The 25331-nt window shown below is 54.8% G+C and overlaps 1 protein-coding gene across 3 annotated transcripts; it reads left to right on the top strand.

Moving 5' to 3' along the window:
* Window positions 1-3121: 3121 nt before the first annotated feature.
* LOC137142588 (MLX-interacting protein-like) lies at window positions 3122-25172 on the top strand. Of its 3 annotated transcripts, none has more exons than XM_067531990.1 (18): window positions 3122-3585; window positions 13906-14012; window positions 14471-14553; window positions 15400-15489; window positions 16278-16319; window positions 17196-17358; window positions 17907-18002; window positions 18572-18712; window positions 19356-19393; window positions 19731-20208; window positions 20698-20741; window positions 21093-21180; window positions 22267-22343; window positions 22733-22849; window positions 23175-23302; window positions 23627-23750; window positions 24116-24245; window positions 24904-25172. In XM_067531990.1, exons 1-18 carry the CDS (start codon window positions 3287-3289, stop codon window positions 25023-25025), a joined length of 2367 nt encoding a protein of 788 aa, XP_067388091.1. In that variant the 5' UTR covers window positions 3122-3286; the 3' UTR covers window positions 25026-25172. The 3 variants fall into 3 exon arrangements, with proteins under 3 accessions (XP_067388091.1, XP_067388092.1, XP_067388093.1); XM_067531991.1 differs by having other exon boundaries at window positions 18575-18712; XM_067531992.1 differs by lacking the exon at window positions 18572-18712.
* Window positions 25173-25331: the final 159 nt, after the last annotated feature.

Below are 25331 nucleotides of genomic sequence, written 5' to 3' on the forward strand. Positions count from 1 at the left end.
TTTGTAAATGAAGGGGTTGATCTTTGCCTTGGGCCTACTTAGCCACCATAGCTGCTGTTGGAGATGAAGTGTTTTGTGTATGGAACAGTTATTAGAGAAACACAAGGAAGACACAGGCCTGGTAGTATTGCCAGTTTTGGTTGGCCGTATTCCTGGAGGTTTCCTCACATGACATAATCTTTAATTAAAGATTAATCTTCAATTCCTGGAGACTCCAGAACAATCCTGGTGGGTTGGCAACCCTAACTGGCCGAGCGAATGTGATGCTGATGCTGGTTCAATAAACTATATAGCGGCTATGGGACAGTTACTAGCAGCTACAGTTAAGATTCCGTCATGGGTATTTTTCATAAAAGTCAGGGACAGGCCGTGGGCAATAAACAAAAATTCACGGCAGCCAGGACCTGTCTCTAACTGTTACTAAAAATATCTTTGGGGTCGGGGGAAAACAGAGCTGCAGCTGCTCCAGCCCCACTGCCTTTCCAATTTCAAAGTCCAATTCCATTCATTTATATTTAAAGTTTGTACACAGCATTGCCTGGTCTTTTTACACATTGTTTTTCTGCACTGTTTATGGCATGCAATACATTTCTATTTATGGAGCATCAAATGATCTTTTTTAGTTCATAACACATACTGCTGAACACACAGCGGTACTCCAAGCCACATAGTACTTGTAAAATACAGCAAGCACCACGCAGCTCCTAGCTTTTGGAAAACAGTCATATTTATAAATGGACAGCAAGCACCAGAAAAAGCATTGCACCGGATGGCAGCACTGATGGCACACTGAGATACCCACCTATGGTGCATCGCACTTTGCATCGACACAAGCACTCCTGGTGATACACGCAGCTTCGACGCGAGCAGCCAAATATGCATGTGCCTGAGTGCTCTACAAACTTTGGTGGCAGTATGCCAATATAACTTGCATTGTCACAAAGTGGGTAGTGTAGAGATGGTCTTGTTTTCCCTAGGAAAAGAAGTATATTTTTAACCCATGCTAACATCCCAGCGTAGATATAACAAATTGCAGTTCTACCACATTAGCTAATCAGGGTGACCCCTAGCCGCACCACCCTTCCTCCAGATTTATCTTGACTAGCTAACACAGGTTAAAAATACTTTTTAAAACCTTGTCCTAGTGCAAATGCAAAGTCTTCCCCATATTAATGATCAGTCAGATGTTAGGGAGCCAAACCCAAGCTGGCAGCATGGCACAAGGCTGATTTACACCAGTTGGGATCTGGCCATTGACTCCACTGGAGCTAGGCCACTTGACACCAGCTGGGGATCAATCTGGCCCAATGTTCCTCTGTGATGTGTGGCTGGGCTCTATCTCCGCATGTGGCCCCTCCCACAGCAGCCAGCCTTTGCTGGCCCTTGGTGGCCTCCAGTGCTGAGCTGAGCCTCTTGCATCCGGCTCATGGAGGTTTCCCTTTCTTTCACCATTCTCTAGGGGAAGATGGTGCTTGAGATCTGGGGACTGACCTTCCAGATATCATGCAGCCACCTCCCTCCTGTCTCCTTCTGCTAGCTGCCTGTGCCTTTCCAAGGAGTTCAGCCCCAAAGATCTTGCATTCCAGCTCCCCCAGTAACTCACTGCTCTTCCCAGAAGCGACTTTAGGACCCAATCCTGCAACGTGCCATGCACCCTCAGTGACCTCAAGGGGAGCAGAAGGGCCCACAGCAGAATGGGAATTTGATCCCAGAAAGCCTGCATGCAAGGAGCACTGGATCGGCCTGGTCTGGGCAAAGAGGGCTATTAAAGGGGATGGGCTGTCTCCATGACCCTCTGTGTGCCAACCAGTGTTTGCAGGTGTCTGTGAGACGAAGCATGAACCAAGCATGCTAGGGTTCAGCCAGCACACGGATGGGATTGTAATGTTGACATGAACAGAGTAAACCTTAAGGACCAGTTTTGTGGGGAGGGAGAGGCAGGTGCCACCATGAGGGGCCAGTAATAGGATTTATGCCTAGCAATGAAGAACTGGAAAGAGGCCACTAATTTGTGTCACGGGGAGGCCACCAAAGTGCAATTTGTGGTCACTATCAATGAGGGAGGGAGGAGAGTGGGCTGGAACTGGTGAGAGATGGGCATAGACAGAAGGGTGAATGAGCAGGACGGAAGATGCTGTGCAAGCAGCAGATAGAGATGACATTTAAAAAGGAAAATTAAAAAAAATCATTTTGTTATAAGCAGGGAAGGGGGCATTCATTAATCTGCCCCCTATAAGAGGTGAATCTGGGTGTGGCTAGGACTCAGTCCTACCCCCGTCCAGCCATGTTGGGTCTGCCCCACTGCAGCCCCTCTGTCCTGGCTAATCAAAGCTGTGGCCCCATTGAAAGCACTCAGGTGTTGGGAGGCGGCCCCGAACGCCTGAACCCCGCCAGCAGGCATGTGCAGATGAGCAGAGTGGGGTGGGAAAAGGTTGCTAGGCCAAGTGCTCCTGGCCTGAGATTTTAGGAGAGCCGAGCTACCCCCCCTTCGGAAGCTAGGGGTCAGATTGGAGCAAGGGGAATAGTGTGTGTGTGCGTGGGGGGGGGAGGGGGGTCGGTCTATTCAAGCTCCGCCCACCACTCCAAGCTCCTCCCAGTAGCCCAGTGTATGTGGGTGCGCAGCCGTGAAATAGTTAACATTGTCGTTGTCATTAGGTTCCAGAGTTAACACCCTCTGAGCCCTGTCCCCAAAAGGGCCTGACTCAGGGGGTCTGAGTTGGGGAATCCCCTTCTGTCCCCCAAATCCGCTGACCCAGGGGCATGGTATTGAGTGGCACCTATGCCAAGGCCCCTTGCATGGGCCTGTGGGACGTGGACATGGCCTGAGGGCAGATCGGCCCCGCCCTCCACCCACCCCTTAGGCCTGAGTCACACAGCACAGATTCCCCCTCCCGCCGGCGGCGGCGGCCACAAAACTACAGCCCCCAGCATCCCGCGCGCACGGCTTGCCCGCCAGCCGCGGGGCAGCTTGGGAAATGAAGTTCTGTGCCACGGCGGCCGGGCTTGGGCGCCATCTTGTGTCTGCCCGGGCGAGCGAGCGCTGCGTGGGAGAGCGTGAGGGAACGACACGGAGGGGATGGGGGCGGTGTCGCGCCTGCGCGCCAGGTCTCTTCCTTGTTGCTATGGGAGCCTAGCGCAGGGGGGGGAGGGGGCCTGGCACAGCCCCAGCCCAACTTCCTGCCAGTGACCGATGTCGGTGGAGGGGTAAATAAGCCCCTCCCGCCCCCCCCTCGACCTTCTGGTTGCCTTGGCGACGGTGGCGGCTGCCGGGAGCGTCGCGGCCGGGATGTCGCGCCCCCAGATCATCCACAGCGGCCACTTCATGGTGTCGGAGCCGCACGCCGACCCCGAGCTGGAGCCGGGGGGCAGGGCCGCGGGGCGGGGCGCGGCGGGGGCTGGGGGGCCGGGGGCGGCCGGCGGCGGCGGGCGGCGGGAAGGGGCCGCGGCCCCCCAGGCCGCCTACGACTTCGACACCGTCAACGCCTGCACGTGCCGGACCTACCGCTACGGCCCGCGCAGCAGCGGCGCCCTCAGCATCGACGCCTCCCTCACCAAGCTCTTCGAGTGCATGACGCTGGCCTACAGGTGCGCGGGGCGCGCTGAGGGTGGGAGGCCTGGTGGCAACGCCCAGGGCACGGATCCGGCCGGGCGGGGCTGAAGGCGTGAGTGTGCATCCTGGTGCTAGTGCCCCAGATGTGCAGATCCCGCCGGGCGGGGCTGAAGGCGTGAGTGTGAATCCTGGTGCTAGTGCCCCAGATGTGCAGATCCCGCCGGGCGGGGCTGAAGGCGTGAATCCTAATGCTAGTGCCCTGGGGTCTGGTTCCTGCTGTGGGCGGGAGCTGAGAGGGTGTTTCCTCACCGTAGTGTTTCATAGTGTGGATCCTGCTGGGGAAAGGGGAGCTGGGAGTGTGAATCTCGGGTGGGAGTAGAGCAGTTATTTTACATCTCTATTTCACGCCGGTGTGTCTATTTCTGGAATACTGTGTCCAGTTCCAAAGTCCACAATTTCAAGAAGGATGATGATAAATTGGAGAGAGTTCAGAGAAGAGCCACGAGAATGATTCAAATATTAGAAAACCTGCCTTATAGTGAGAGATGTAAGGAGTTTGGTCTGTTTAACTTAAGATAGAGAAGGTGAAGGGGGGACTTACTTACAAACTGTAAGTACCTACATGAGGAACAAATATTTAATAATGGGCTCTTCAGTTTAGCAGAGAAATGTAGAACATGATCCAATGTCTAGAAGTTGAAGCTAGATAAATTCAGAGTGGAAATAAGGTGTGATTTTTTTTTGTCTGTGTAAGTGGATTCTTCACGACAATATAGATTGGATGTTTTTCCAAAAACTCTGCTCTAGAAATTATTTGGGGGCAGTTCTCTGGCCTGTGTTATGCTGGAGGTCAGACTAAATGATCACAGTGGTCTCTTTCAGGCCTTGGAATCTATGAATCTCTATACAGGAAGCCATCTGTAAGTGTGACACTTCCTCACTGCTCTAACCTTTGCTCTCTTCATACTAGTGCTGTAATTTCCTGCTCCAGGCCTCTGGGGTTTGTATGCTCTCAATATATCAGCTTTGCATTAGCATCTGCATTGACCTGTGTGTTTGGCAGCACATGACTGGCATTGTACTGAAGAAGGGCAGCTTTTGCTCTGACATTGACTGATCAGAGAGTGCATATCTTTCACAGGGCTGCATAGCAGGTTGCACAACACCATCCTGGACAAGTCAGACAGCATTTATAGGTCCTCCTGAGAGGGAAATCTTTGGTGCAGATGCACACAGTTGTGTCTGTGAGCTTTCCTCAGGGCATCTTGTGCTGAGGCTGACTGCACATTTCCATCCTTTCAAAGTTTTCGCTTTAAGTTCAAGTTTAACTGTGAATTTCCTGCAATTCCATTGCTTGGCTTGCAGGTTTTTCATACTACAATGTCCCTTGTTGGGTATTTTTAAAGTTACAACCGTAACAGAGATTTGGGTCTGGAAATTTCTGTAGTTTTATAAATTAGCCTAAGTCCTTGTTTACAATAGCAGTTACACAGGCAAAACTTTTGTTGCTCTGGGGTGTGAAATAAACACCCCCCTGAGTGACATAAGTTTTGCCAGTATAAGTGCTAGCGTGGACAGCACTATGTTGGTGGTGGTTTTATTATATCGGTGGGAGAGCTCTCTCCCGTTGACATAACGTGGCTACACAAGCGCTCTTACAGCGGCACAGGTGTACCGCTACAGCTGTGCCGCTGTAAGGGCTTGTCTGCACTCATGCTTATGCTGGCAAAACTTTTGTCACTCAGGGGTGTGAAAAAAACACCCCGTTGAGCGACCTAAGTTTTGCTGGCATAAGCGTGAGTGTAGCTGTGTTATGTTGGCAGGAGAGAGCTCTCACACCGACATCATAAAACTACCTAAGCGAGGGGCAGTAGCTATGTCAGCAGAAGAGCTCTCTCGCCGACCTAGCGCTGTCTACACTTGTGCTTTTGCTGGCAAAGCTTATGTCACTCAGCGGGGTGTTTTTTTCAAAACAAAAGTTTTGCCAGCATAAGACTAGCCCTAAGGTACTTAGGACAAAGCTGGGGTGTTAATTGTCCAATTACCTGTAATTTACAGTTCATTAACATACACTCCCTCCCCAAATCCCTCCTGTGTCCTCTGGGAGCCTGAAGTGTTTGCTTTTGTACATTGTCAGCGCAAATTTAGAGAACAGACTGTTTAGCAGGATTATCTCCGTTGGCACTGGGAGTGAATGCATCATGAAATACTTTGGGCTCTGAGAGGCAGGAGATGATTTTGGGGGTGTTAATTGATTGTGAATTCCCTTGCATTCCCTTTCCTCTTCCCTCCCCCCAAAATCTAAAGTATTTAATCAGATAGATATGCTCTAAAATCATCTGGATGGGAGGAATATCTCTCTGATCGGCTATTCTTTAGCCACCCTCCTGACACAGCCTAACCCACTGCCATTCACTTGCCACCCCCATACCTACCTAACCTAGCCATCAGGGTGTGGAGCTGGCCTGGAGGAGACAGGCTTCATGCCCTGGGACCTCTTCCATGGGGCACAATGGATCCGGTCTGGGGTTAAAGAGGAGGAGGAGGGGTTCTTCACTCCCTGGGTCAGTGCAGGTGGAAGCAGTTGGGAGAGAGAATCTTTACTCACCCAAGACTCCTGCATGAAGTTCAGGGAGGTGTCCTCTGGGCCTTCCCAAGGCCAGCAGGAGACCAGTGGAGCAGTCAAAGTGCATCATGCCATTGCATGCAGCTTTTCTAAGACTTGCTGGTGTCCCAGCATGTATCTGTTGGCATCTATGCTTCCCCCCCACTCCAAGGCTCACTAGGGGGCATTGTGCCAGCATGCCAATTTACAGGTATAACAACTTGGAAAGCTTGACCATGGAGTTCAGAAGCTTGGAGCCTCTCCCCTGGTCTCTACTGGGCTCACATTACAACCCACCGTGCTGTCCCCCCACTTCCTGGATCAGAGAGATCAAATGTAAAGTCATACAAGTGCTTGAAGAACCATCGGATGACTCTGATCGGCTTCTGATTTTCCCATGCATCCTTTTGCCAACCACTTAGTGAATCCACTGCAGTTTGGGTAAGGGCAGCCTCCTCTAGCCACTCCCCACCCCCAGCAGATTGTGAACTAAAATCCCACTTACAGGAGTTTTCCAGCTGGGGAAGTGAAGGTGGGGATACACCCAGGGTTGAAGCTCCTCACCACCACCTGCTCTTCGCGAAGAAGGCTTGCTGATGCGTGTTGTGGATCAGCTCCTTGAATCCACCAGCTTCTGGCAACACCAGCGCTGCCTTCCAGGCCTCGCTGTCTCTGCACAAGTTAGGGATAGGCACACCCAAACCCCCTGTGTCCTCCAAGTGTCCCTCTGGAGTGCTCAGCCCCTGTTCCACTGAACACTCAGAACTCTTAGATTTGCTGTTCCCAAAGGAATAATACACACCAGCTTGTCAGATTCAACCCAGCACTTAAATAAATAGATATGGTTAAAACAAGAATACGTTTATTATCAAAGAATAGAGATTCAAGTGACAGGGAGTGAGAATATTGGAAACAAATGGCTACATATAAAACAAAATCATAAAACATTTTCTAGAGACTGAGCTTAACTAACAAAGTGTTCTCCTATTCCTACGTGATCACTTACCCCAGTGTTTTCAACCAGTTTGGCTGAGACCCCTTCTCATAAGATCAAGCTCATTGTGACTTGTCCTCACAGATGGAAGGAATGCCGGGGGGTCTCCCTTTACCCCCAAGTCAACCCAAACAGACCTTCGATGCTCATCTGAAAATAGTGTTCCACTCTTGCTGCTTACCATTTCCTGTTAATTTCCTGCTCAAGTTTCTGTAATCTATTGACTAGCATTTTGCTCCACCTGGGAATTGTTCATTGTGCATGAGCAGGGTCCTACCAAATTCATGGCCCTGAAAAACACATCATGGATCATGAAATCTGATCTTCCTTGGGAAATCTGGCACTCAACCGGGGGCTCCTACCCTGCACAGGGCTCCAGAAGCTCGTCCCAACCAGGGATGGGGACGGATGGGACTTCCTGTTCCCCTGCATGGGCTGCTTCTGGGGTGAGTCAGACCCACCTCTGAGAATCTCCCCCAGCTGAAGGACTGCTCCATGACTCCCCCGCCCTGCGCAAGAAGGCTTTAGAGCTGTGCGCCCGACCAGCAGCCTTCCTCTCTGGCTGCCCAGCTCTGAAGACAGACCCTGTGCCAGCAGCAGGGCAGGACTAAGGGTGGCAATTTCACGCTCCCCCTCTCTGACCAGCTTTTACAACACAGTGAAATTTCAGATGTAAACATCTGAAAACGTGAAATTGACTAATTTAAAAGCCCTTGCTCATGAAATTGACCAAAATGGACTGTGAATTTGGTAGGGCTCTATGCATCAGACAGTCCTCAATTTGCATATGACCAGCCAGAGTGAGGTTAGCTCTCTTTCCCCTTGCTTGCCAGGAATATGTGGATCACCTTTTGGTGATCTCTAGATCTGAGAGTTAGAACAGAATACATTTTTAGTGTATATATAAGTAACTCCTCATATATTTTCCATATATACATCTCAAAATGATTATGCTGACCACTGTGACACAGACTTTCATTGGAGACCTTACATGTCATTCTTTTGGCGACCCCAGGGGATCTCTGTACCTTAGGCACTTCTGTGCCCTCTGTAAGTTGGCATCAGGCGATTCATGGGGTATTGAAACTTAGGAATTCTGGTTGATATTCTGCAGTTATTCTTATGACAAAGCCCTGGCTGGGATGATTTAGCTGAGGTTAGTCCAGTTTTGAACAGGGGGTTGGACTAGATACCTCCTGAGGTCCCTTCCAACTCTAATATTCTATGAAAATTGCTGTATTGGGATGCAAGTGTGTGTGCATCCACCTTGCTGACAAAGCTGTCACATGTACGCCCCAGACTAGGGATAATGGAAAGTATTTGACCTTAATGACTGTGCTCTGATTGAACAGTAGGTATGCCAAGACGGTTGGCTGGATCTGAGAGAAGTCACTTCCTCCAGTTTACGTGTAGGGACTGGGGTGTGGAGAGTGGAAAACTCCCAGCAGCAGGACAAAGACTCCAATGTGTTGATACTAGACTTTAAAAAACCCTGAGGGGAGGATCACAGGGAGACACAGAAAGGTTTGGGTGGGATGAGGAGAGAAGAGTTGGGTATGTTTTTGTAGCAGAGGATTGTGGTTCAGCTGTTGAACCAACCACGGTCAAAGGAGGCAAGCTGACTGAGAGGAGACCGGCTCCATGGTTTAGAAGTCAAATTATGGGACACTTAGACACACCCAGAGGACCCTTCTACCTGCCCAAAGAATACTCCAGAGTGGTGCAGAAACTGAGGCAGGGAAATGCTTGTAGGGTTTATTATTTGCTTAAGTAAAGAGCACTGGTACTTTAGAATCCTGTGCAAAGTGTGTGCATTATGTGCTCCATGGATGTGCCCTTTGAAGACTTAACCTGCGGGCCCAGAACACCCACACGGCTAGAGTCCTGGGGGAGAGGGAATGTTGACACTAAGAGGCAGTCTGAGCGGGCGCACTGGTATCAGTGGCTAGGCAGTTAGATCACGTGGTCTCAACTCTCAGGACGTGGCTCGGTTGGGGGAGCTGTGCATAAGCAGAGCACAGCAGTGCTCTCCTGGAGGGCCGTCTGCTTCTGTATCACTCCAGCATCCTTCTGGCATGTCCCTCTCTCCACTGTCACCCTCTCAGACTGCTCCTGCGCTCCTCTCTCTTTCTTGTTCTTCTGCAGCGCAAATTCTTCCCTCCACTCTTGTTTCTTACCCTCTGCTGGGATCTTCCTTGGAGATTTGCCAGGTGTTCAGTGCTGATAACCCCTCTCTCTGCGAGGCTGTGCCGTGCCAGGTGCCTGGAGAACAAAGAAAAACAATTCAAGCTCAGGGCATTGAGCAAACTGGGATCCAAAGTACAGTTTCTGTTGCGCTCTCAAGTTCTGCTGCTGCAGTGAAAACGCCTGCCACGCAATCTGTTTGCTTTACAGTGCTGCCATCTTGAACCACATGGGGCTGGGGAGGAGATGGGGGTTGCCCCAGTCCACCAGCCGGGAGCATCAAGCAGCACCTGAAGGGAAGTGCGGACTCGCATGTTTGGGCCATGGAAGTGGAATTCAGTATTTCAGGACATAAACCCTTGTGAACTTCAACTTTGTGGTGCTCACACCATTTTGGGAATAAAAGCCAAACAGGCGGAGAACTAAGGGTACTGGCCAGGGATAGACGCATCTCTCCTCCCACAGACCAATGTCTGCCCAGCCAGATCAGAGTTGTTTAAATCCTCCTACAGAGCCGGAACCCAGACAGATTATTGTAACACCGCACGCAGCCCTGAATGGTGGGGTCCCCTCTGCATTGTCCGGCTGGATGTCGGGGGCTATCTCCAGCACTGGCTCTCCCTGGGTCTTTGGTTCAGTGTTTGGTGTGCTGAAAAGATCTTGACTGTCTGCGGAATCTCCTGGGTCTGTGATAGGCTGAGTCTGTGATAGTCTCTTGAGGGCATGGGCAAACTGTCCAGCATACTGGGGCTCTGCAGTGGGCACCCTGGCAAAAATCCAGTCCAGCCCCTCACAGAAAGCACATGTATTGGGAGGTCTGTGTTTTGCAATTCTGCCAGAGCGCCTGGTGCTGGGCCACATCCCAAGAGTGCCCCTTCTCCTGCATTTGGTGCCATAGCCACCCTTGGCTCTGGCTTCTAGTGATTCTTAGGTAGATGGGACTGGACATGCTCTCCATCCCAAGGCAGACCAGGACCTTTGGATGGCATCATACAGAAGCACAGGGCTTGCTGTAAGGGACTCGAGGGATGTGAGATTGTCACGAGCTGTGTTCACAGAGGGGCATATTTGGGTGTATGCTGGTATTTAACCCGGGTGTGACATGTGGTCAAGATGTCCCTGGAGCAGTGGAGGGCATACAAGTCAGAGAGTTTAAGGCCATGTGAAATAATGCATTATGGGAGGGCTGTCTGAAGCAGTATAGATAATCCAAGATAGGGATGCATCCACACATACCTTTTAGCTCGTTCTGGAATAGAGTTATGTCACTTCCAAAGCAGGGCTCTCCGGGGTCAGTGTGGCAGTGAAATGTGGGTGCCGAGGAAGGCTGAAGAGCAGCAGAAGGACATTTTTGAGTCTTGTTGTCTTCAGCAGCTGCTCTTTATCAAGTGGCAGGGCAAGATTAGGAATGAAGAGATTCATAGCCAAAGCCAGAACCTGCACCTGTGCTGATGGAGGCAGTTGGAGTGGCTTTCTTGATTCAGACATATTACAAGGATGGAAGACCAACAAATTATTAAGTGTGTTTACCAAGGACTGTTGCTACTTAGCCAGCGATCACATGGACACCCAAATGGTTGGGGACACAGGAAGACCTCTGAGGAAGGACTCAACTGAACATTCAGCCAGGCTGTCTCAAGGACCTATCTAGTAATTGAGCCAGGTGGCATGTGATTTGCCTTTGTGGTTTGCCCTGGTGATATGGATGATGGTGACTTCCAACGCAGGATTAGATACCAGAACGTTGAAAAAGAACTTGTGTGTTTGGATTCAAGGCAATCTGTGGTGAAAAAATTAGATCCATCAAAGAAACTGTCCCCACAGGGACAAGCCCTGAGATCTTTCCAGTTACTTAATGCCCTGCATCTCCTAGGGCATGTCTTCACTACACAGTTAGCTCTGGGTGATTGGCACTCGGGTGTGTAGGTCCCCACTGCAAAGCCCGACCATGTCCTCACTCTTTCTGCACTTGCCTGTGTATATTTGGGGGCATATTCCCTGCTTCTTTGAGATACTTTTAGATTCTTTCCCAGTCAGTTGTGTCAATTGCAGGAGAACTTGTCTGTCCTTGGGGGGGTATTGTGGGAAGGCACTGGAGGACTATCAGCACTCAAGTGATTTAGTCTGCATCCTCACTGCAAAATGGGTGGATTCCAGCGCAAGTTAAACCAGAGCCTGGGTTCTACTGGATACCACTAGCTGGGTCAGCTAGCCTGGGCTTGAGGCATCTCCAGATCCAGGTCAGAGATTTTTCTGTGCATGGATGGAAGGGCTAAAGTCTGGGTAAGAGGCTGGGTTAAATGTGCAGTGAAGACCTACCCCTAGAGAGTGTGCATAGAAACCCTGCATGCCCTATTTGTTGTGCAGGAGGCTGATTCAGGTGTTGGTGGGCTTTGGCGCCTCCTGGCTAAACCAGTAGGATAGGAGGATGGATCCAGAGTCTCCTCAGCTAATAGTTCCGGCATTGTTCTTTAACAACTCCAAAATGGAAGCTTAAGAGATCATCCTGAGTAATTTCCTCCTTCCTGGCTGATGCATGCCAGACATTAGCCTGGTGAGAAGCACTCTATCCAAAATATCCCTGTAGAAAACGCCATCAGAGTGATGGGCCAGGGCCTGCTGTTAATGCTCCTCATTCATCACACAACAGCCCTAAAGACTGGAAAATATGGAAATTCACCAACTCACCTTAACTCTGCCCCACAGTTAACAGCAAATGAAGTCATCTGGTCATAGCCCCAGTGGTTGGGTTTCCTTTAGGTGGCCATCCCCAGCAGCTTGTCAGCATAGCAGCACAGGTGCAAGGAGCCTCCGGGGTGGGTTCTGACAGCCCTTCCTGAAGTTCCAACTCCAACCATGCATGAATTGGTACATTTCTCAGGTCTGCCTTCAAAACTCTTCTTCCAGACGCCCAGGATATGCATTCTGGGGGGTGAAACCCAGGCAAAAAGCGCTTGATTAAAGAAATCCAATCAGCATAAAGGAGAACGTACATTTCTGCCCTTCTACTGTGGCAGTGTAGTCTAATGGGCAGAGGACAGGATGGGCACTTGAGACCTGGCGTCTATTCCTGGCTCTGCCACTAGCCTCCTTGGGGACAAGGGGTAAGTCGCATCACCACTTTGTGCCTCAGTTTCCCCACCGGTAAAAGGAGCTAATGATCCTGACCTCTTTTGTAAAGAGCTTTGAAGTCTACTGATGCTAGGGATTATTATTACAAGAATCACCTAAGAGAAGCAGAATTAGAGCAACAGAACCCTCATTTACTTTGTGCAATTGACAACACACTGTGTGTGGCTAGTTTCACCATTGACTCTAGCTCTTTCCCCTTCCTGTGTTACTTGTTTAGATCTTTCACCCAGCACCAGTGAAGGAGAACAGGATAAAGATAGAAGGCAGAGCGTGGTTGTACAACCGCATTAATCAGCAGGGAACATAGTGGCAGGGAGTGAAATGACCTTGAACTCTTTCTTTTAAAGTGATTCAACTTCCGGTAGCTTTTGGCTCCTATCCGCACCCTCCCCTAGTCCAAGATCCCAATAGCAGTTTGGCTAGATCAACTCGGGTTGACTGACAAACATGGTCATTGGCTCCAGACCAAACCTGCTCAATTAGAAACTGAAATATCCTTCCTCAAAGGCAGGGTTTTTTTCCTGAAGGGTGAGAGCAGTCCTCCCATCAAACTCCCAGCCCCGCCCTTTGTCAGGGGCTAATCATTTCCTTTTTTTACACCTGGGTCTCACAAGGTTACAGACCACAATGACTCAGACAACCCTTCCCTGACTTGCTCCACATCTGGAGATGTGGGCCTTGGATGCACATGGCTGACCCATACCAAGTTGCTCATGGAGGTTGCATCACCTAGAAGGGAGGGTCCCATTATTGATTTTGAATGGGCATTTTAGGTGGACCACACTGGGGACTGAATGAAAACCTACATTCAGACTTAATGGTGGTGTGCCTGCCCCTGCCCCCAGGATACGCTAAGGGACAGTTCTTAGTCCCTTGGGAGCATGGCTGGCTGGAGCATGCTTGGATCCTGAGTGACAAACTCATGCATTAAAATATCCCAGCTTGCAGTTAATGACAAAGGCACGCATTGCTGGGGGGTCACGGAACGCCGTGCAGGTAGCAGTATCTTCAGTAATAAGTATGTGGTGGAATGGGGCAAACGCTGTCCCAAAATCAGTGCACACAAGCTCCAGGGAATGCTGAGGGAGCTGGGGGAGGGTGTCTGGTGGCTGATTTTAATAAGGTTTAAAGGATCCGTGATGTGGTATGTGGGTGGAGGGGAAGTGGCAGTGTCTGGTGGATAATACTGACCTGCTCTGTTCAGGATTCCTGTCCCTTCTCCATCTCTGTTCTCTTCAGTCATTGGCTTGCTCCTCTCCTCAGGCTCTGCCCTTCCCTGCCCCCATCTCCCTCGGCCTGTGTCATTAAAGACCCATAGACTTTAAGTCAGAAGAGACCAATATGATCATCTAGTCTGACCTCCTGCACAACGCAGGCCACAGAGCCTCACCCACGCCCTGTAATAGGCCCCTAACTTTGTGTTCCTTTTGTTTTTCATAGTGGGAAAATCGTGTCCCCCAAATGGAAAACGTTCAAAGGCCTGAAGCTGCTGCAGCGTGACAAAATTCGGCTCAATAACGCCATCTGGAGGGCATGGTACCTGCAGTGTGAGTAGGGCTGGGGCCTGCCCAGGGCACCTGGGGCTTGGGAGTCTCCCCAGAGTGGGCACAGCACAGGCAGTGGCAGGGTGAGCTCCCCATGCAGAGCAGCTCACAACGCCAGAGGGGCTGCTCAGTTACCAGGGCTCTGTGCTGAGGAGCAAGGCAATGCCACTTTCAGGGCAGCAAGAAGCTGCTCCATTAGATAGAGCACCAGTTTCTGTCATTTAAGGAGCTTTCACTCACTGCCCACCCTAGGAGGGAAAGGCCCCAGGTCCCTTCCTCCTGAGCCAGCCAGTCCCCTGCCCCGGGGCAAGATCAGAGCTGGTGCCCCCTAGAGGGGAAAGGCCGCATGTCCCATTGCATGATTCCTTCCTTCCTCTCCCCTTCTCCCCCTGAGTGGTGCTCCCTGCCGGGTGGCAGAGGAAGCTGCAGCAAAGGCAGCTGTTGTTTCTCCTCCTCTGCAGATGTGGAGAGGAGGAAGAACCCTGTGTGCAATTTTGTGACACCGCTGGAGTGCAGTGACCGGGACGACCACCGCAAACCGGAGGTGAGTGCACGGGGGTGAAGGGCTCTGCAAAGGGTTCATTGCACCAGTGACGCAGATTCCTTCATAGCTCTTCCCTGCCTCCTTTCCCCGAGGGCTGCCCCTCGCTTGCCCCTCCCCTCCCAAAGGACTCTGACCCACTAATCCTGGGTCATCTTGCTGCTCCTCTCTCCCCAGATGGGATCCTCAGACATTTTGACAGAAGACGGGTTTTCCACTAAACAGAGTTTTCCACACAATGTCTGCTTTGCAGGGAAATTCTGATTTTTTTCATTGAAAAACTGAATCCTCCCCCCTCCCCCCCCCCCTGCAAAAATGTGATTTGGTCATTCTGCCGTGGTGCCTCATAGGAGTTGTCCCCAATCTCCTCAATTGGCTGGACTCCCCAGCTGGACAGTTTCCATGAGGTACCATGGGCCAGGGACTCTCATGATGCACTTCCTCCTGTCTCCAAGAGGAGAGATTGTGATGCATCAATGGGAGTTGTGATTTGGTTTCTTCATGTCCCCAGTCTCCTCTCTGGGCTGGACTCCCCAGTTGGACTACATCTCCCATGATGGTCCATGGCAAGGGAGGCCCACAATGCACAGCCTCTCTTGGCCAAGCAGGGAGATTATGTAGTAGCTCAACCAGGAAGGCCAGTTTATAGGGGAGACCGGGAGCATGAGACAGTCAAACTACAGCTCCCATGAGGCACCACGGTAGCACTTTTAATTGAAATATTTCATTTTTCTAGCTGAGATTTTTTGGTTTTTTAATTTCCACTGAAAAATCTGACTTTTCTGTGGAAACTCTGCCTCCACCTCATTTTCCAATTGGCTCTAGCACTGCCCTGCCCTTGCCTTGCAGGCCGTGATCATGGAAGGGAAGTACTGGAAGCGCCAGATCGAGGTGGTCATTCGGGAGTATCACAAGTGGAGGACATACTTCTGCACTCGGGTAAGACCCCCCAGCAGTTCCCACCCCTGCATCTGTGGTGCCCTCCCCCTGCTCTGAACCATGCCCGGCTCTGCCAGCAGGTCCGGAGGCCACCGTCCTGTGTCCCAGAGCACGTAGAGCCCAGGCAGCAGTAGACGCTGTGGCACACAGACTTGCTCTGTGTTCAGCTTCTCTGTTGGCACTGTCATCTAGGGGCAAGTTCTGTGCCCATCAGAAGTAAAACTGAGCCCCCCCCAAGGGTGTAAAGAGCTTTGAGATCTGTATGCCAGGGAAGGGGAAGAGGGCATTGAACAGGCTCTAGGTGGAGAGACTGCCATTTCTGCCGTGCAGTCTAGGGGTGATTTAGTGCCCAGCCCTGGGCTTGCCTTGGAATCCATACTCCATGCATCCATCAGTCCCTTTCCCACTCCCTCCATCACTGCACAGCTGGCTGTCATCTCTGGCGGCAGCCACCCCTGCCTGCCCACCGCCCTCTGTAGATCTTCCCAGATACTATAATGCAAAGTTCATGGGTCTCCCTCCTCCCCATCCCCGGTAGGACATCCGGCAATTCCCTACTTACCTCTCAAGTCGTCTGTCCGTCCCGTCCCGTGTTCCTCCTCCACCCCCCCCCCCCCAAAAATTATTCCTGTGATTGAGAAAATGCAGGCTGGCTCAGTGAAATCCCAGCCTGCTGGGGATGGGGAGCGAATGGGCAACCAGCCCCATGCCAGAGCACACACAGCACTCCAGACTGGTGGACAAAGACCATAAGTTGGTTTTAAAGCTCCTGTTTGTTTACTGTTTAGGTCCAGAAGAAGAAAGATCAACCTGTGTCTTTATCCACCCAGGTACAGATTCCCTGTTCTGTCCCTACAGCGTGCAGCACCTCCTGCTGGGAGAGGCTTGAATTGGAATAGCCTGGAGTTCCCCCCCTCCCTATGCCGAGCACTCCTGCCCCACTCCCCATAGCACACCCTGCTGCTAGAAGCTGGGACTGGAATAGCTAGGCGTTCCGTTCCCCTTCCCCCCGCCAGTGCTCCTGACCCTGCCTTGGTACACGGCATTGGCTGCGGAGCTGGGGGAGGGGTCACCCAGGCCATGACTGACCACTTTTTGGCCAGGCCAGACATGATTGACACTGCAACCCAGATTTGGAGGGAGTGGGTGGATGCTAGGAGGTCAGGCTGTTGGTGGGGGAACACATGAGAGGGGGAGGAGGGGCAGATGGCAGGGTGGGGGGGATGACAAATCTATGCTGCTGCTCCCCTCCACTTTAAATAATGCTCCACAGCCCCTGCATAAGATGGATCTACACCTGTGTTCCCCCTCTGTGGTCCAGCAAGGACACCCACTCTAGGCTGCACGCTCCTCAGCTGCCACGTCTCTTGGGTGGAGACACACAGCTCTCTCCCCTTGCCTGGGGCATTTCCAGGCTGCACAGTCCCTTGTCTGCGCTGTGTTATCTCCCAGCAAGGCAGACTGTGCTGTGTTCGCTCTTCAGAGACTAACCGTGACATTGCCCACAGTTACACGTTATCACATGGCTTTTCTGTGTCCTGTCTCCCCCTTCAAGAGTTTCATCCCCTCCCACAGTAATCCGGGACACATTTGCATGTTTAACATACAGCGCTCTCCTAAGATGCTTCACCTTAACTCCACAAGCTTTGTCCAAGGTGCTGCCCCGTCCGTCACCATTCTCTCTGTCCTCTTCCCCACCCGGGCAGGGAGTGGCCAATGCCGTCCAGGGCGAGGGGCTGAGCATTGAGGCAGAGGGCAGCTGCCCCATGGAGCTCGATCTGGACACCCTGGACAGCCTCATCTCTGACCTAGCTGACACCCTCTTCTACACCCGCAACCCATATGGGGGGCCCAACCCTCGTGGCCTTGGTGAGTCCCCTTTCGTTTGCCCTGCTCAGCATCCCTACCACAGGGCAGTCCCCTCTCCAGATGATCCCCCCCCTCTCCTGTGCCCCATAGACATACCCTTTCCAGGTCTTCCCCTCCCTCCCAATGCCTCATAGAGATTACCCTCTCCAGATCTCCGCCCTGTCCCTCATCTCTCCATAGGAATTCCCCTCCCTGGAACTTGGCCCCGCCCCCATGTCTCACAGGGACTTCTTTCTCTGGTTTACATCCCCTGCCCCCCAAGTGCTAAAAAGGGGTGGTCCTGAGCTCTGAGCCCCCTGTATCTCCCAGGCATTCTTGTCTCTGGATCTCTGCCCCTCTTTCTCTAGGGGGGTGAATGGTTGGGCTCCCTTGTGTGTGCCCCTCTAGAGTCCCCTTTTCCTGCCTGGCAGTTTGCTCCCTGGGGGAGTGAGGTGTGTGGGGCAGAGTTCTGCTTTGTGGAGGGGGTGAAAGGGGGGAGGAAGGAGGGAGTGGAGTGGAGTGGCTGGTGCTGTATCTGACTCCCATCACTGGGTCCCCCCCCACCCCAGCTCACCAAGACAATGCAGATATGATCCAACCCACCCTGACTCAGTTGCACCCCAACTTTGGAGAGGATTTCATGGACACCCTGGACCCCATTCACGGTAACTCTCACTGACCACTGTGTGCGCGGATCCCAGCTGGGCTGAGGTGAGCCATCCTAGAACATGTGAGATGAGGGGAATTTCCAAGCACTGGGTCAGACCCGTGGTGTCCCCTCCCCGCCGTGCTGGAGCACCCCGTTAATCTGTTGCTGTGGGGGAATTGTAGATCCAGGGGAAATCCTCATGGGCTGGTTGTGCCCCTGGGCACTATAGGGCGTACCAGGTCTCATCCAGTCCTGCAATAGGAGGACTGATTGGCTCAGAGGGGCAGGGAATGGGATATGGGGCTTTTAGCTCTAGCGGTGGCTGGTTCAAGTCTAGCCCCAGGATGTTGGGCAGGGAATGGGGTTTGGCCCTGCAGGCCTGGTATTGTCTGACTGGCTCATCAAAGGGAACTGATGCATTTGATTCTGAAGTGACTGCGGACAAAGAGCTGTCCCGGCAGCATGGGACACACCAGTGGAACTTCTTGCTTCAGGGCCTTAGCAGGACACCAGGGGTGTAGTCCAAGGAGTCTTATCTGAGTGTCTCTCTCTCTTTCTCTCTCCCTGCTCCTTGCTTGGACCCAGCAGGCAGCCCAGCCAGCTCTCCCTTGGGGGCTGCCAGCCCCAGCCTCCAGCGGCTCAGCTGTGCCTCCTCTGTCGCCTCTAGTTCCTCTGACTCCCTGAAACTCCTCCTGTCTGTCGCTCATGTAGCCGCTGCCAAGAAAGGTACAGATTGGGCCCCCACATCTGTTCATCCTGCCACCACACCTGGGGCTGGGCCCAGACACTGCCCAGACTAGCTGGATGGTCAGAGCCCATCTGCCAGCTGCCAGTCACTGATGCCAAGGGGTAGCCGGCCAAGACTACAGGTCCCACCATGCCTTGTGGGTCCAATGAGGTGTCTCAGGTCAAATTGGAGCAGTGCATGCTGGGATATGTAGAGCACCTCCTCATATTCAAGATGGAGTAATTGGGCCACTATTTCATCAAGGGGGTTGTCCATATGCCCAGAACTACCACACACACACCATGCCAATCCACAGCTGTCACCCCTGCTATAGCCACAGCACACCAGGGAATCCTGTATGCCCCGCAGCCACCCCGCTCTGCCCATCCCCTCAACCCTGACCTGCAGCCCCCTGCTAACCCTGCCCTGGGGTCCCCAGCTTTGATCTCTAGCTGCCATTTGTACCAAGTGCTATGATGCAGTCACGATCGTTCAGATTATGGTTTATCTGCTGATTTATCCAGGTCCTTTGCATTTTCTCTCTCTCTCTCTCTGTCTCCCCCCATCACTCCATCTCTCCACCTCTTTCAGCCTTTCTTCCTCGTCCCAAACAGTTCACTCTTTCTCCCTTTCCCTGCACAGATTTCTTTGCTGCCTGTTGCTCCCAGCCTGCAACCCAGGTGAGTAGCAAGTAGCAGCTACCTTCTGACTGCTCAGCAGTGCCCTTCTCCTCTGCCTGCAGAAATCAGTGGGCACGGCGTTGCAGCTGGTGCCCCTCCATCACTGCAAGGTCTGTGACCTCTGCCCTGGTGTCATAGCGCCCCCTGCTGGGAGAGCAGGGCTGCGCTGTCCAGGCTCTCTCTCTCCCCCCCCCCCCTCTGATGTCACAGTGTTTCCTGCTGGGCAGGGCAGGGCATGCCCCTCCCCCTGACCTGATGTCACAGAGCCCTTCCCTCCCCCCCCCTTGCAGTGCTCCCTGCTCGGGAGGGTGGAGCTGACTCTCTCTGTCTCCTCCAGGCCTCCACACTGCTGCCAGCTGCTGCCCCCCTGGGCTCTCTGTCCAGCACTTGTGACTCAGACGTGACCCCCTGCACCACCAGCACCAAGGAGTTGCCTCTCCCCGTGGACTCCCTCACCCCTCTTCCCTTCCCCCTGGAGCTGGAGCCCCTTACACCCCTGAACGGGCAGCAGACCTTCCTGCCGCTCTTCCCCACCTCCCCACTGAGGGTCAGCCCGCCCCCTCCCATGCTGCACCCCCAGCCTGCACTCGTCTTCTCCGTCATCACCCCCACGGCTGCCGAAAAGCCCCCTTCGCCCACTCCTGGCGGGGGTGCCCAACACCCTCCTGCCCCCGGGGCCACCTTTGCCATGCCTGTGTCTGGTCCCCCACCCAAGGGGGGGAGGTGCCGGCAGCTGCAGCATATTGCCCCAGCACCCCCATCCAGCCACCCCTCGGCAGCCCCCAGTGCCTTCCTTACCCGCATGCTCGTAGCAGGTATGTGTTATCGGGGGCAATGCCACCTGCTTGCCTGGCACTGGGGGGAAGGGCTGGTGTGGGGGAAGTGGGCACAGGGGGCACTGCTTTTGGGGGAGGACAGATGGGGATGGGTGTGTGGCAATTGCTGGCGGCAGGGGAACTGGGCATGCATGGGGGGGTGTCGTTGGCAGAGGGATTATGTGGGGGGGGAGTTGCTGGTGGAAGGCTGGCCATGGAGGGTTGCTGTCGGGATGGGGGACCAGGCACTGGGAGGGCGGGGGGGGAGTTGTTGGCAGGGGGCTGAGCATAGGAGGTATTTCTGGAGGTGGGGGTGTGCAGCGGAGGGCTGTTGGTGTAGGGGGGTGCAGGGGAGCCTCTCCCCCCTCTCAGATGTGGGCCATCCCAGGACCCAGGGCTGGAGAGACGCTGCCTCGGGTGGCTACCTAGAAGTTGTGACCTCTGTGGCAGAGCCTCACTCTTCCTCCACCCACTTCCCTTTGCCCCCAGGCCCATCGCTGCAGCCTCTCGCTCCAGCCAGGAACTCCTCCCAGGTGAGAGCGCCCCTGCTGGGGAGGGCAGCGCTGGGCAGCTATATGCTCCTCCCCTTCCCTGATGTCATAGCACCCCTGATAGGGAGGGCAGGGCTGGGTGGTGCAGGCTCCTTCCCCTCCCTGATGTTACAGGCCCCCCTGCTGGGGAGGGTGGGGCTGGGCAGTATATGCTCCTCCCCTTCCCTGATGTCATAGCACCCCCTGCTGGGGAGCTATAACATTTAAATCCACCTACAAATCACTCAGCTAACGCTGCTGGGTTTAGGGGTGTCCCTCCTCTCCCCTAGTGCTTGTGTCGGGGGCAGATTTCTCTCCTCCCCTGCTGATTCCCTCCTCATCTTTCCTCTCTAGATCTGTGCTCTCCCGGAGCTCTCTGCAGGCATTCTGCTGCTGGAGAAGCCCACCCACCCTTGCTCTGCCACTGCTCCCTGCGGCACCGGTAAGATAGGGGGTGCTGCTGCTAGGCCCCTCATCGCTTGGGCTCTCGCCATGGGTGCTTGGCTCTTGGGGGGCCGGGGGGGCACGGGAAAAAGGGTGATGGGGCTGAGGAAGGGCATCAGGCCATGGAGGGCCCAGGAAAAGGGAAGGGGTTTCATGGGGAAAGGGAAGGGTGGTAGTTGGCTCATAGGAGGCATCTGGGGAGTGGGAACTTGGTGGGTTCATAGGTGGCTGGAGAGAGGGTGTGTTGAGGGGATGGCAAGGTGGGCTGGCTGGGGAAATTGGGGTGTATAAAGGGGGCCTGCTTGGGGGAATGTGGGGGGATCTGGAGGGATATAAAGCAGGGGGCTGTCTTGGAGGATCTGGAGCATGACTAGGAGGGGAATGGCTGAGATAATCTGGAGCGATGGCAAGGTGGGGGCTGGCTGGGAGACCTGGGTGGCATGTCAAGGTGAGGCTGGCTGGTGGGATGCAAAAGGGGGTCAGCTTGGAGGATCTGGGGGGCCAGCAAAGTGGGGTCTGGCTGGGGAATCTAGGTGTATGTGGAGGGAGTTGGCTCAGGGGAGTGGGACGACTAGGGGTTGGCTTACCCTGCAATGCCTACTGGTGTGGGGCCCAGGCTCCCCAGATTTGGGGACGCCAGCTCAGCGGCACCACCTCACGCTCAAGAGGGCCATGTCTGTGGGTCAGCCCCTGGCCACAGGGGCTGGTTTGGCCCTGGGCTGGCACTTCCAGGCGCTAACCTGGAATGTGCCATCCTGGGGAGGACATGGGGAGGCGGCAGCCTTAGGCTCCTCCCCATTGAGAGGATGGGGGGAGGGATCTGGGCATCATTGATCCCCCAGAGCCCATTGAATCTGGTGCTGGGGGTGGAGCCTGGGAGTGTGGGACCTGGGCCAGGCATGGGGCTGGGAGCTGAATCCACCTGGGCAGGGCTCACAGGCTCCCTCACCAGCTTGTGTGCTCAGATGTGCTGGGTGGGATGGCTAACCCTCCACGCCATACTGGGCCCTGGGGGGCAGCATCAACATCTTGCCTTCAGGAGCAACCCAGACATTTTTTCCCCATCTCCTTTGAATTCCCCCAGGTGCCAAGGCTGAGGACAGAGCCGAGCGCAGGGGACCCCGTGCCCCCTGTCAGCCCTGCAGCTTCCCCGGCATTAAGGTAACATGGGCCCTCGCTATCCCGCCCACACCTGCAGCCCCTCCCATGCTGAGTGGGGCAGCAGAGAGACTTGCCAGGGTGCTGCAAGTAGCGGGGTAGGGGCTCCGTAGGGAGCTCTCTCCCCTCCCAGTCCGTGCTGGCCCGAGGGCGGCAGTAGGGGACAGTGTGCTGCCAGGTGTGGGGGCTTGGAAGGGGGCTCTGTCCACTCACAGTCCGTGCTGGACCCAGAGCCCCAGCCAGGGGATACTGTGCTGCAGCAGGCACCATGGATGGGCTGGATGGGAATTGGACCCCCCCACCCCCTTGTGCTAGCTTCTGGCTCTGCACTGTTGGAGCGGGGGCAGTCCTGACCCAGGGCTCAGAGCCTGTGTTTTCATTGGACCCTGCAGGGCAGCCGAAGAGCTGGCTTTACCTCTGCCGACCACGCCCGGCGCATGAACATCAGCTGCGCCTTCGACACCCTCGCCAGCCTGGTGCTGCCAGGCCCGGCCCAGCCCAGTGTCAAGGTATTTGCCAATCAGTGCCCCCCCCCGGCCGCACCCACTAACCCAGCCCTCCAGCTCCTACTCCCCTCCACTGCGTAGCCCCGTCCTCCCCAGAAGGGGGCGCTGGAACACCTGGGAAGGGGTCCTCGCCTTCCCCACTTCAGTGTCTGGCCCAGTCCGTCATCCAGCCCTGTCTCTCTGTCCATCCCTTGTCCTTGTCCATCCCACCCTCTTCCTCTCTGCCCATTCCTGGCCTTCATCTCCCCCTGCTCGTCTCCGGCCCTCGTCCCTCCCTTCCTTCAGCCGTCACTGGCTGCTGCGTCTCACGCTTTGTCCTTCCCCCCAGCTCAGCAAGGCCATGCTGCTGCAGAGGAGCGTGGGGTACGTGGGGCAGCTGCAGCAAGAGCGCCGGCAGGTGCAGGAGATGGCCCGGCGCCTGCGCGGGGAGATAGAAGAGCTGAGCGCCACCATTGCGTGAGTGTGGGGCAAGGGCGGGACCTGATTGCTGTCATTGGGTGAGTGCAGGGTGTGATCAGGCAGCTGAGCCCTGCTATTGGGTGAGTGCAGAGAGGGGGCGGGGCCTGTAGGTGTGATCAGGCAGCTGAGCGCTGCCAATGGGTGTGTGGGGAGGGGGTGGGGCCAGCAGGGTGGGATGGAGCAGCTGAGCACTGCCATTGGGTGACTGCGGAGAGGGGGTGGGCCCAACAGGGTGAGATCGAGTGGCTGAGTGCTGCCATTGGGTGAGTGCAGGGAGGGGGCAGGGCTGTGCCCTGGACTGGCTTTACCTTCTCTCCCCAGGGAGTTCCAGCGCCAGCTGCCCCCCAGTGGTGCCCCCGTGGCACCGCCACACTCAGACCACACAGCTCAGCTCTATGACGACTACGTGCGCCAGCGCACCCTGCAGAACTGGCGTTTCTGGCTTGTATCCGTCGTTCTGACTGTGCCCGGGGAAGAGGGGCATCCTGGGGGGGCAGGGACGCCATGGGGTTCTGGCGGGGATGGGGGAGGGATGGCTCCTCCTGGGGCATGGTGGAGGGGTCTCTGTGTGTGGGGCGTGGCAGGACAGCGGGTTCTGGGGACAATGACAGTCTCTGCAGAATTGGGGTGGCCCATCCCAGGATAGGGAGGGAAGGAGGGCATGATGGAGCGGGTTCCAGGAGCAGAGATGGCCCCACAGGTGGTGGGTGGGGGTGAGGGGCTAAGCCGACCCTTCTTGGTCCCCCATGGCGGCTCCAAGGCAGAGGGCAGGCAAGTGGCAGATTCTCCTTAACCCCCCTCCACCTGCAGTTCAGCGTTCTCATCAAGCCGCTATTCGAGAGCTACAGGGGGGCGGTGAGCACCAGCAGCGCCAAGGAGTTCTGCCAGTCGGTGCTGGGCTGGCTGGAGCAACACTGTGCCCTGCCCATGCTGCGTCCTGGTACGTCCCAGCCCAGGCCCAAAGGTCCCATCCTGCCACACCCCCAGCAGCTGGGAGGAAGGGCCCCACTCTGGGGAAGGGGGATTCCAGCCTTTTAAAGAGCTTCTGTGACCCCCTCAGCCTCCAGGAACACCCCCATCTCCCCCGAGTAAGGGCATGCTGAGCTCCTAGAGATGGGCAGTCATCCTCCCCGATGGATGCGAGTGTCGTTATCCACAGGGCTCACAGCGAGGAGACAGGATGTAACCCAAGTCACAGTCAGCCAGTGGTAGAGATGGGGCTAGAACCCAGGAGTCCTGGCTCCCAGCCTCCCTCCTGCTCTAACCATTAGACAGACATCACTGCCCTAGCCAAAGCCCAAGCCTTTCTGAATTAGACCCCTACAGATGGGCTCTGAACCCCAAATCAGGTTGGCTCCAGAATCACTGGTTGCTTTGGAATGTGCCTGTCCTGGATTCAGTGTCACCCCGGGGCATTTATTCCTCATGCCCCCATACCCTGATCACTGGGCCAGGCTTTCTCAGCTGCCTCCTCTTTGCCCATCCTGCCAGGCCCTGCTCAGGGCTCCCGGTTCCAGTAGCTTTGGAGGGAGGGATGTGGGCAGGTGGCTTCTGTCTGGAGTTGGTGCTAACCTCCTCCTCCCCTTCGCTCTCCCCAGCTATCTCCAGCTCCCTCCTGCAGCTCAGCAAGCTCACGGCCATCCTGACCCAGCCCTCGCGCCTCCCCGAGCAAGCCCTGCAGGCGGTCTGCCGCCCTCCGCACGGCAAGGGCCACAGCTAACGGGCCATGCGAGGACGTCCTGATGCCGCCCACCGGTGGAGAAGAGAGGAGGGCAAGGACTCAGACGCCTTCGCCTCCTGGATGGCGCCCCACCCCATGGGCCCAAAAGCACCTGGATGGAAAGGGAGGCTACAGCAGGACATCTGTAGCAGCCCTAGAAGAGGCAAGAGGCTGCTTGAGCTACAGAGTTGGAGGACGTGGGGGGCTCATAGCAGGGCATCCCTAGAGAGGGGAATGGGCTCAGAGTTGGGGATCCCCTGTAGCCTCCACAGAGAGGGAGATCTGGGGGGGGGGCTCAGATCTGGG

The sequence above is a fragment of the Emydura macquarii genome, unplaced genomic scaffold (genome assembly GCF_026122565.2).
Source record: "Emydura macquarii macquarii isolate MOO-44397 ecotype Brisbane River unplaced genomic scaffold, CSIRO-AGI_Emac_v2 contig_3235, whole genome shotgun sequence".
NCBI lineage: Eukaryota > Metazoa > Chordata > Testudines > Chelidae > Emydura > Emydura macquarii.

Coding starts and splice junctions, on each gene's coding strand:
- LOC137142588 (XM_067531990.1), top strand. CDS start 3,287: ATGTCGCGCCCCCAGATCATCCACAGCGGCCACTTCATGGTGTCGGAG. Junction 20,209..20,697: donor TACCCGCATGCTCGTAGCAG/GTATGTGTTATC, acceptor CTTTGCCCCCAG/GCCCATCGCTGCAGCCTCTC. Junction 22,850..23,174: donor CGGCCCAGCCCAGTGTCAAG/GTATTTGCCAAT, acceptor CCTTCCCCCCAG/CTCAGCAAGGCCATGCTGCT.